Source organism: Vigna umbellata, chromosome 2 (assembly GCF_029865625.1).
Source record: "Vigna umbellata cultivar VRB3 chromosome 2, Vumbellata_1.0, whole genome shotgun sequence".
Lineage (NCBI taxonomy): Eukaryota > Viridiplantae > Streptophyta > Magnoliopsida > Fabales > Fabaceae > Vigna > Vigna umbellata.
This window is the reverse complement of record NC_142166.1, coordinates 33798538-33810811: the sequence shown is the minus strand read 5'-3', so window position 1 is coordinate 33810811 and position 12274 is coordinate 33798538. Positions and strand designations below refer to the sequence as shown.

At 35.8% G+C, this 12274-nt stretch overlaps 1 protein-coding gene across 1 annotated transcript; it reads left to right on the top strand.

The window, feature by feature from the left end:
• Positions 1-5113: 5113 nt before the first annotated feature.
• Positions 5114-6839, top strand: LOC124827134 (expansin-A8-like). Its single transcript, XM_047300130.2, has 3 exons — positions 5114-5323; positions 5595-5907; positions 6184-6839. The coding sequence occupies exons 1-3, from the start codon at positions 5179-5181 to the stop codon at positions 6485-6487; spliced, it is 762 nt and encodes a 253-aa protein (XP_047156086.1). The 5' UTR covers positions 5114-5178; the 3' UTR covers positions 6488-6839.
• Positions 6840-12274: the final 5435 nt, after the last annotated feature.

Below are 12274 nucleotides of genomic sequence, written 5' to 3'. Positions count from 1 at the left end.
TTACATCTGTAAAAGTATGATGTGATCTTTGAATATGATCATTTTTTACAAAAAAAGTATATTAAAGTAGTGTTTTGAATTAAAAAAATTTTAAAAAAAATCATCAGAAAATTGAGTTTTGAATTGGGTTGTATTAACAGAGTCTTCAGTCGCAGATGTTCAGTGATAAAATTGCTGGTGTGTTGATGGTTGACAGAGATGCCTTTAAACTATTAGTCTCCTTGCTAAAATTGCCATAGAATTCAAAATCTAAAGCGATAATATTTTTTTATTTTAGTCATTTTTTTACAATAATCAAATTTGCTCACCACCTTTTATTTTAATTCCTTATATTTAGATATTTTATTGTTTTACTATAGCAGTTTTACGTTTTCATTGTTTATCGTTACACTTTAAACTGACATAAAAACTTGTACCTCTTTCACAGTTATTTTCTGTTTTTGATATTCTCTAATATTACATCTTGAAAATGTCTACTATTGTTTTATAATTTTCTGTGTTAAGTTGTTATTTAACTTATTCAATAATCACTTTTGAGGTTTATCATTTTATTCTACCCAATTAGTTTCCTCGTTTAAATAGCCAGACAAAGATTTAGTAAAATTTTGGTATGCCATTTTTTTATCACATGATCCAGAATCTCAGAAAAACTGATAACTAATGTGTTTGTGTGACTGAACTTCTGATGACTAAAAATGATTCTAATAATGCAGAAATGAAAAGAACCATTGTGATTTGGTAATTAGATTTGAGACCATTTCTCTCCATTTTAGTAAAGTTTAAATAACACTGAAATCAATGTTAAAGACGTGACATTATTAAATGGTTATAGACTTGGTCATCTTCATTAATTTTTCTCTTGAAAAAATTCTGGTGCTGCTAGCTGCACTATTTGCTATATCCTTAATAACAGAAAAAGGTTTGTCTAATAATAAATCCGCTGTCATTTTCAGTGAGTTAACGACTATCTTGGATTGGCAATAAGAATTTCGTAGAAGTTCAGAAGCATTTCATGACATCCAATCAGCAAAATTAATGCATCTATTCTTTTTTACCTAACTTGAGCTTCATAACAACCACTATACCTAACCGATTGAGCTCTGGAGCTACGTGCAACTAATATGATCGAAAGCAGTTAACCCTACATCAGATTCTATCATCTAAGAAACCTTGTGCTGCATATAATTTCAATGGAGATACCTAACTTGCAGTTTTGTAACCAAATAGTTTCACCTCTTATGGTTATGGATGGCCTACTGTGCTTCAGCCACCACAACCAAAAATTAAATGCACATGGTGGGGTTTCCAACATGTTTTCAACATATATGCAATTTGAACACACAAGAAACTAACCATTTCAAAGACTCTACATATCTTCCACATATGACCATTGCAGTTATTAGTTAACTACCACTGGAAAGAGACCCTTGAATTGTTAGTGGATCAACTTCAATCCATTTTCTGTGTTTTTCATGTTGTCCAAGTGGAACTAGGGGACAGGCCTTGTGGAGGACACTTTCATATGGCCTAGACAAACATGTATGGATCTCATTTCTAGTGTCATTAACACAAGATTCTTTGAATTTTCTTGCTTTCTAGAATTAATAAAAATTTCATATTATAGTTATTATTTGTCAGAAATAACTTAAAAAAAAACCATCATTATTATCATCCTTCTTTAGCTTCTTAGATAGACTCGGTGTTAAGACATGGTGGAATGTTGCATGGTCATAAATTCTCAAGCAAGGAACTTTATTGTTTTCCCTTTTGGTCTTCTACTTTTTGGACACAAGTTTTTGCAGTCCTCTATCAAAGACTAACACTGGTTTTTCTTGGCATGCCCACTTGATGTTACCTTCTACTTTTTTTGGTTTTGTGGCAAGGCCATTCATCTCATTGGCACCCAAAATCGGTGCACTCAAATGACATTGCCTCTTTTTCGCTTTTAATTTTTGGTTAATTGCTTTTACAATACATCTACGGAAACTACCCTCAAAGGACAATGATGAGAAAGGCTAAAAGGTAATAAAAAACCTTCTCGAATATGGCAGAAATATCAAAATCAGATCACGGGGGCCTCATTAATTCATCAAAACCATATATTATTTCATCTTTAGCTAGACAAATTAGCTGGCTTCATGAAAAGATGTTCCTAAAAGGGACGTTTAATTTAATCTCGTGTCCTTAATTATAAAAGATTGTCACAATGGAACCTTAAGATTTGATATCTTACAGTTGCTGATCTAACTCGTCTTTTTCATTTTACTTTTCCAAATACTCTTCACTTATTATTTATGCAATAGATATTCCATATATGCAATGCTTATATTAGACAATGCACATCAGAAAAGCCTCGAATCAATCAATCCATAGTGAAGTAAAATAAAACCGAAGCACCATATCTCAGTCTGATTCCGCTGACTGAGATTAAACATGTTCTTGGCGTATATTTTTCTGATGTGCACAACAAAAACATGTTCTTAAAGTTCATATTTTTCATAAAATTTTTCCATCCTATATAATAATCAAAGTAGCTTCCAGTTGTAAGCAAACTAAATATCAAAAATATATATAATCCGCCTCTCATATCATAATAATAATGCATACCAATCTGTAACTGATATAGCAAGCCACTAGATGATTAATTCATTTGTTTATTTATATAAATCATTATCCAAATTTCTTGTAATTGCTTTTCAGTTTTCTTTCGTGGATAGCCACAAAACAAAACCACCGAATTTTATTTCTTTCTTTTTTCCCTGAAAATGACAGTTGAATGAATTGGGCCGTAAAGAACGGGACGGGCATGTGGTGATAACGTGGTAGGGCCAAGATGAGATCTTCCCACTGCTTTTTTCCCACAACAACGTCAAAATTAACGTACAGAAAAGTAGCACCGTAAAATGGTGGTTGGAAGCATCGAAAAATTAACGTTAAACAAAAAATTAACCTTCCTCATTATCTTTGTTTAAACTTAAAGTCCTTTCATTAAATGCCTTGTAATAGTTTACTTTATGTTTTTTCTTTAAGCCGCAACAAGCTCTTTGATTAAACGCAACCACGCTTCCTTTTGGCATGTTCCAAATGGTATACTAGGTTAACTGTGTCCCTGTAATCCTTATATCAGTTTAATTAACACCAAACACTATGTTGTTGTTATTCTTGATGTAGCCTTCTAACCTCAAAGATGGAATCTCTTCTAACCAAACTTGCTTTTTCATCTGAGCAAGCTCACATAGTTTTATCCCAACCATGCTTTAAGTTAGTAAAACTGATTTATCAGTGAGAAATTTATTGGAAAAAAATATTGGGTGACTAGGGTATTTGCCTCCTAATGTGGAATGTGATGCTAGTGATTCAAGCAAATTAAAATCTTCACAATAAGAAAAACTATCCCTTTAATAAGATTAGGAAAATGGTTGGGTAAAACTTTTGCAGCTCTTGATGTTGCAGAAAAATGGTATACGACAAAATCTTTAGCTATACTTACCATTTAGACATAAATTTCCCAGATTTCATTAAACTGTTAAAAATAAAACTACACATGTAACCACCTGAACTAAGCAAATGTTTCATCATTTTACAAAACCCACGATGGATTTTTTCTCAGAACAGTTTTAAAAATGTAGTTTTTCATATTATAATGTTAAATATACTAACTTAATTGATGACTTAAGTGTATCATGGAAGGCTGGATGTAGATGATAACTTAATAATGTATTCTGATATAATATAAATTTATCAGTGAAGTGTGGTAGAAAGATTGGGTTACTAAACTTTGATTCACCATATAAGTGGGATTAGGGTAATTTATTTTGATTCTGGTTAAATCATAGTACAGTTTTGCTTAATTAGGGCCTGACTTGTCATTGTGGCCGACGAATAAAATATAGGATTCTTTACAAGTATTAGTCATCTGAAGTGACTAATATATGACAGCATTGTAATTAAAAAAGTTAGGCAACAGAAAGAAAAGGACAGAAAATGTGTAGTTATCGTCTTTTTAGTCTTTTGTTATCATTGCAAAATTCAAGCACAATCGATTTTTCAAATATTCTTAACTTGAGCATGCCACACGTGTAATCAAAATATTTGAGCTCATGCTTTTGGTGAAATGCTATAGTTTCATGTCGGTTATTTGCTAAGATCCTCTCCAATATTATATCCTTCTGCATACAACTTTTGTAAAAACTTTTGTCCTTTTCATGTGTATTAAGTTAAGACAGAACACAAGCCTAACTTAGAAATGGCAAGTATCTCTCTACAGAAGAAAAGAGGGGGTTATATGGCAGTCTTCACAAAACAAAATTGTGCTCAGTAGACAAGTTAGTTACCACCACTCATTTAGAACCCTATCAGTAATCTTTATTTGTTTCTGTCGTGTGCTAAAACAAAATTTGTTTTTCCTGTAATAAAAACAAAGTTGGACACAAAAAATATAAAACCATCATTCTCCTTGTATAGTAATGTTTAGTCTTTTTTCACTATCCTTTCTTTCCATACAATTACATTACATCAAACACTGAATAGTAGCACCTAAAATTATATGAACCTTGATTTAATACCTTAGGGTACCAAACCTCTTGCGTTAGATGAACCCCATTGTTAAATAAAGTAAGAATGGTGCGTTGAATGCTAAGTATGAGAAGTGAAAAAGGTATTATAGCAGTGGCAGTGTAGGGTACCCTAACAGAAGTCATTAATTCTACTCGGTTTGGTGCGGCTCTCGGCAGCAGCACACCATGTTGGACGTATGTGAAAGGGTAGATGACCCAAAAATGGTGGCCCTTTTCTGCCATAGGCCGTGATTCAAGGAAATATTAAGAAGAGAATACCACACTTTCATACGTAACGACCACATGAAATATATAAACATAAAATTACAAGAGAACAGTTGAGAAATGCATGTGCCAAGTGGGTCCGTAGATTAAGAAGTTGGTAGTGTAACCGAAACATTTGCATGTGCGCCTTGATTCTTGTTCAACGTTGTTTTTTTTTTTTTTTGCTTTGGCTCTCTCTTTAGACCTCACAAAGGCTATGTTGTCTGATTCGGGCATGGACCCCACTTCTCACTCTTCCTTCCTCTTCACCTTTTTCTATATAAAGCAAACCAGACTTAGCTAACCATTAAGCAGCAACAAGAAAACTTCTCCTATCTTAAATCCTCTGTACCGCACAATGGCCATTGCAGCAACCTCTACCATCTCTCTTCTTTTCTTTCTTCTTAATCTATTCCTCCAAGGCACTTTTGGCGACTATGGAGGTGGATGGCAAGGTGGTCATGCCACATTCTACGGTGGAGGAGATGCCTCAGGCACAATGGGTAGGCTCAAAGTGTTTGCTTTGGTTTTAGTCTCACATTACTAAATTTTGCTTATTCTAGTGTTTATGTAACAGCACGAAAACTAAACTCGGTTCCAAAAAATGTCTTGTATTTTTGGCACATATGAGGAGTTAAAAAGGAAAAACATAAATTTTGTGGTATTGTTGTACCGGAACACACACACACACATGTACATTCACACTATTATTACAAGTCAAAGATATTTTCACTTATGATATGTGTGGTTATTCATGAATTTGTTTATTCACAGGAGGGGCTTGTGGTTATGGAAATTTGTACAGCCAAGGATATGGTACTAACACTGCAGCACTCAGCACTGCTCTATTCAACAATGGCTTGAGTTGTGGGTCTTGCTATGAGATGAAATGTGACAGTGACCCCAGATGGTGCCTCCCCGGTAGCATAATAGTCACTGCCACAAACTTCTGCCCCCCTAACTTTGCATTGGCTAATAACAATGGTGGCTGGTGCAACCCTCCTTTGCAGCACTTCGATCTTGCTGAGCCTGCTTTCTTACAAATTGCTCAATACAAAGCTGGAATTGTCCCTGTTTCTTTCAGAAGGTAAATAAAAAATATCAAAACACTTTTTAAGTATTCTTACCCTTTTTCTCCACTTTTAGCTTTAAACTTTGACTCAGAAGAACCTGACTCCTCAAAGGTGAAATAAGTAATGTCAGTCTTTATCCATAAGAATCAACCATTTATATAAACACATAGCAAGTTTATGCACATGTGACATCAACAGTTGATCTTTAAAGTAAAAATTGCTGAGTTTAGAAGAGTTGGATCCAACTTGGAGCATACATTAACACAGTTTTTGTTTTTGGATTGAAACAGAGTATCCTGTGTGAAGAAAGGAGGAATCAGATTCACCATCAATGGTCACTCATACTTCAACTTGGTTCTGATCACAAATGTTGGTGGAGCTGGTGATGTTCATTCTGTGTCCATAAAGGGGTCTAAGACTGGTTGGCAAACCATGTCTAGAAACTGGGGGCAGAATTGGCAAAGCAACTCTTACCTGAATGGTCAAAGCCTCTCTTTTCAGGTGACTGCAAGTGATGGTAGAACTCTCACCAGCAACAACATTGTCCCTGCTAACTGGCAATTTGGTCAAACATTTGAAGGGCAGCAGTTTTAGGAACCTTAAAAAGTTCAAAATTTGTGTGTAATATATGATGCCATTTTTCATTGTTGGTTTGGTTTGTTATAGTTGGAAAGGGTGAGGAAGAGAAAACGGAAAAGGTAGATTAGGAGGAGTTGTGGCCAACATGGCCCCTAATGCTGTGGTGGCTATATGGCACCCGCTAGGACTAATATAATATAAAGTCTTCTATTTTCAGAGACATCTTATTGATGAACACCTTTTATGAAGCAAAAGGTCATCAAAAGGTGGTTATGATCTCAATTACTTTGTATATCTGATCCCCACTATGGTAGAAAACCAATCTGGGGCCAATTAATATCAATTTGATCATGCTTTTTTGTTGCAAGTCTTTTCCAACTTTTGCATCTTCTGTGACTAAATTGGATTTGACCAGTTAGTATTAGCATTAAATCCTAAATGTAACACAGAAAATTGCACCGACTATACCTGCATTCCTTCTTCCTGCGCGTGCTGTGTCACACATGTGAAAAACTAAACAACATGAATCCATATTTTAATATTGAATTAGGTTGGTGCCTCTGTCTATTCAAAGGCTACATACGTAGAAGTATATGATTCTTAAAATGAAGAATTTGGAGAAGTAGAATAATTTCTTTTTGCATTGGGAAGAGGACATTGGGTTGACTTGAACCATCAAAAGCAATAGCAACTATAAATAATCGAAATGCAACGTTCTTCCCATCCAAAAAGGAAAAGAATTGGGCAATATTAAAAAGCTTCTCAATTTAAACAAGAGCTGAATTATAGTGAAAGGCAACACAATATGCGTGTGTTCAGGTGATTTCCTATTTACGAGAAATAGTAAGGATGAATTTGTGAGAGTTTTGGCGTTCACTTGCACTGATTTGCGAAGACAGAAAAGCGGTGATTTGCGAGATTTCATTGTTTTAAGCATCTCACTAGGATTTGCGCTGATTTAAACGTAAAATACTTATATACCTCTTTACTATTAGTAAAATTTCACGACCTCATTCAGCCATGCATAATATAAATAAACGAGAATATTAAAGTTTGAAACGTTATTCGATTCTTAACTTTAATAATCGATTCCAAGCAACTGATCGAAGCATAATATAAAAAAGCCATGCAATGTGCTGTCACGAGTAAATATTACTGTCGCTGCCCATGTGAGGAGTAAGTTTCCACTGTCCTGGCCATGCATTTCTGACTTTTGCAGCCCGTTGCACTGGCTGTAGCTGGCGAGATTCTCTGCTTGACACAACCATTCATTGGAAAGGAGAGATTCTTGGCAAAAGAGGTTTTAATTTGAAAACAAATGAACATCATTAATAAGACGTTGGTTGGTAGATAAGTTTGGTATGTGTATTAACTGATGCATGTGTGTTTACATAGGGACAACGAAGATTGAGTAGCAATGTGTTTACTTTGAGCAGCTTTGCGCGAATGAGAGTTGTGTCTGTGTGCTGAAGTATTGTGTTAAGAGTGAGCAACTATGGAGTTGAGGTAATCTTTCTTTCGATTTTGATGTGGTTGTTGTAGGTTGAAGCCGTGTGATTAAGTTAAAGACGAAGAGAGGGGTTAATGGATGAGGAAGAACGTGCTTGATGAGGAGGAGGCAACTAGATGAAGATGACGAAAGCTTGAAGCAGCGGTTGAAGAAGAGATGTTCATGGCCGTGTATTTGGTTCCACAGAAGAGCGTATCCGGTTCCAGCTTTTCGAAGAAGTTGCAAAGTACGCGTATTCGGTTACAGAGTTGGCGTATCCTGTTCCAGGCAACATTTTATTCGATGCTACGCCTGTTTATTCGGTTCTGCAAGCGTTGTATCCGGTTCTGCGGCTGTAGTTTGTGTTGTCTCTAGTTGCAGTCACTGGTTGAGAGCGTGTAAAGCTTTGTGGGTGCGTTATTTGGTTCCCCAAAGCTACATTCCTTCCTCCGTCGCATTCATTCGTTAGTAGAAGCGTGTTAACCTTCGTGCATGGGTTGATGCGGTTATCATCTTCTTGGTGTCGCTGTTAAACGTGTACATCCCATGGAAGCAATGGTTGGTTTGGGGTTGAGGAGAAGGCCGCAAATGATGGAGGTGTGTTCGTACCACTACCATTCGAGGCAGACAGAGACACAGGTGGAGAAAGGGAGGAGGGAGATGTTTGCGATGGAGAAGAGGATGAAGGTTTATGTGGTGGAGGATATATGGTGGTCCTAGCCGCAGCATAAGACTATGGACAAAGCAATAGTAAGGAGAGGTTGATGGAGATAGGTGGAGAGGAGGAGGAGCACGAGTCTATGGAGGGTGAAGGCCAACGTTTCCATTATTTTGCGTCGTAGGCTTGGCTGCAAATGGGTTCCATCAAGTGTACATGCAACAGCAGCCCCAGAGTAACAGAGGGAGTTGAAGGATTTCGTTTTTAATGGCAGCAGGCTAACCCTTTGTATGTGTTGTAGGTTTTTGGAACGAGAAGGTGCATTTGGTAAGCTAAAGAGGTGATGTGATGGATAAGTACCCTATCCAGGTTAGGGAGATATCTTCTATCCATTTCGTTTTTATTTGTATTGCTAAAGACAACCTTGTTCTTCCAATTAGATGTGTAGCTTACTGAAGTTCATTGTAAAAGCTTACTGAACTTGCTCTTATACTATCATTAGAGCATCTTTGAGGTTGAAAAGGCTTGGTGGTTGTATGTTAAAAATTTTCATGGTTGAGCTTCCTAACTTGGTGTATTGAGGCATTATGTGGAGTATATGAAGACGCATGGTGTAGAGTGAATTGAAGGTACATCTTTAACAAAGTTTTATTTTTTTAACCATTATATGATATAAGATATTGATTTCCTTTCTTAACCGATTTAGTTTGGAATTGTCACTCTTTTATTTCAATATTGAAATTACCATCTTATTGGGATCTTACTGTGAGCGTGTATCGCATTGGTTCAATCTTGGTTCAAATCTAGGTTCAAATCTTCATTAGTCTCTTCAGTAGCTATGTTTTATATTATTGTATTTAACAAATATGCATCAATGTGGTTTATTTACTGAATATATATATATATATATATATATATATATGAATGTACTTTGTTTAATTATTATATGAATGCATGAATTTTTTTAATAGGGTGTGATTATATGAATTTAATGATATTGTTGATTTTAGTTGTATGTATAAAGTTGTTAAAATGTATATATTTCTTTAAGTAAATATAGATGGAAGAAGAACTAGATTTATCATATTTGGATCGTGAAGATATATATGATGATATGGTTGGTGTAGACTTCAATATAGTCGTAATTTTACGTCAACAATTACAAATAACCACTTCACTGGCTGCACTAATAATGTTATGCATTGTTGGACATGCGTTAAGTATCTTGAATATGTACTCGAGTAATTCGAGTAGTGTAAGCAATTTCCTACCAGACAGAGACCGTCGTAAGGAGCAATTAATGTCATACCTTGTGCATACTAATCGGTGTCGCGACATTATTAGGATGGGTTCAGAGGCATTTATTAATCTTTGTGAGAGACTAAGAACAATTGGGTTAGTTAAGGACGTCATTCGGTCAACAATGGAGGAACAAGCTGCTCAATTTCTTCATATAATTGGCCATAATGTTAAGAATCGAAGTGTCGCATTTTTCTTTCATCGATCTGGGGCGACGGTTAGAAAACATTTTCACAATGTGTTGGATGCTATTTTAAGTTTGGAATCTGAATTTTTAATTCAACCCTCATCCATATGTCTTGAACAACAATCGATTTTACCCGTACTTTAATCATCGACATTTATCGTTGAGAAATGTTATTGAAAGAACTTTTGGTGTGTTGAAAAAACAATTCCCTATCATTGCAAGTGGCACTAAACCACATTATGAATTGGAGACAAGGACAGACATTATATTAGCTTGTTGTATCTTACACAACTTCCTTCGTGGTGTGGATAACGATGACTCATTACTTCAAGAAGTTGATAATGAGTTGAATGAAAGGGAAGACCATAATGTTTCATCATCTCAAGTTAGAGAAGGGGATCATAGGATAGGTAGTAGTATCAAGGATACCATAGCAGATCAAATGTGGCGAGATTATCAAAACTCGTAGTTATTGTTTTTCTTTCTATTGTATGACTATGTTATTTGAAAATAAAAATGAATGTTGTTTTATGGTTGTTTAATCTTAACTTCTTACCATTCTGTTTATCAATTAGGTTTAAAATGAATAGAGGTAAAGAAGTCGCCATTGAGTCATCTGGTCCTACTAGAGAGTTCATAAAGTGGACAGAGGACATGGACGCATGTCTTCTACACACCATGATTGAGGAATCACGGCTGGGTAATAGGGTTGATGGAAGCTGGACATCCCAAGCTTATAGTAACATTGTTGATAATCTTCATAGCTCTGGGTATGTAGCAATTACGAAAAACAATGTCAAAAATCGTCAAAAAGTGTTGAAAGACAAATGGCGTGAGGTACATGACCTCTTTGCTGGATTGAGTGGATTTTCCTAGAACGGCGTAACTATGAGATTTCAAGCTAAGGACGAAGCTTGGGAGGACCTCATTCAGGTACTTGTTAAATACTCAGATTAGGTGGATTCTTAAAATACATAATATGAACCACATTATGTTTAATGTATGTTGTTTCAGTTGAGGCAAAGTGCGGTGATAACGGTTGAAAATACTGTTATCTATGATGTAATTTTAACACTAAATGCACCATTTTCTACTTAGAAACTTGCTTGGAATCATGTTTTTGCTTTAGTTTTGTGAATAAGAAAGTTGAGGTTATACTCGATGATTTTATTACTGAATTCCCCTGATTTTGTAGGCTATTGGAATGATTTGAAAGAAGAGTTAAAGTACCAAATAGTTGGAATGCAGAACCAGAATGTAGAAAAGTCAACCAGAGTGCAGAAAAGTCAACCAGAGTGCATAATTTAGTGTCGTTTCGCGCCCGAGCGCCCTTCTAGGGGCGCTTGAGAGCCAGACTTGACCCGTTTCGCGCCCGGGCGCCCTTCCAAGGGCGCTTGAGCGCCAGTTTCGTGGGCTTGGACTTGTTTTCTGTTATTTTTATGTTCTATTTAAGGACTTGCACGTCCTAGGGATTGTATCTTTTGATGGCTTGAGCATAGAAACACATTTTTCACCCCTTGGGGGTAGATTTGGGTATGGTGACAGCTCTCTTATTCCTAGAGGGTAGATTTGGGGATGGTGACAACTCTCCTCTTCTCTTTCTAGGGTTTTTCTATCTCTTTCATTCTTTCATTCCATTGTAATTCTATTTGTTGATTGGGGGATGATGTAACCTTGTGAACTCTTATGTATTTGAATTGATTCTTATTATTGATATATGCTTCTTTTTTTAAATTTAGGGATATTCTTCTTCATGTATGACATAAATCTTATGATTTGTCCAAGTATCAGGAGATTTCGTACTCCTAGGGTTGTACGATTTGGGGAAGTGACAGATCTCCTCTTCTCTCCGTAGGACTGTTATCGAGAGATATCTTACAAATCACGATCTAGGGAATTCCCCCAAAAGCAGTATTTCTCAAGGATGGGGGTATGAGTTTTGGTCGTCTTAAGCTCCTAATCTTAATGCAGAATTAATTATTAGGGATGCAAGGGATTGTGACCTAGTAATTAAGGATAGGCTTTCTTCACCAAGGGATCGGGTTTTAAGTAATTTAGCGAGTGACGTTGACATTAATGAAAGAAGAAGAATTCTTATATACATGAGAGTAAACTAGGTGAAATATAACTCCAACAACATATTCATCTCATATTTTCAATATCATCCAT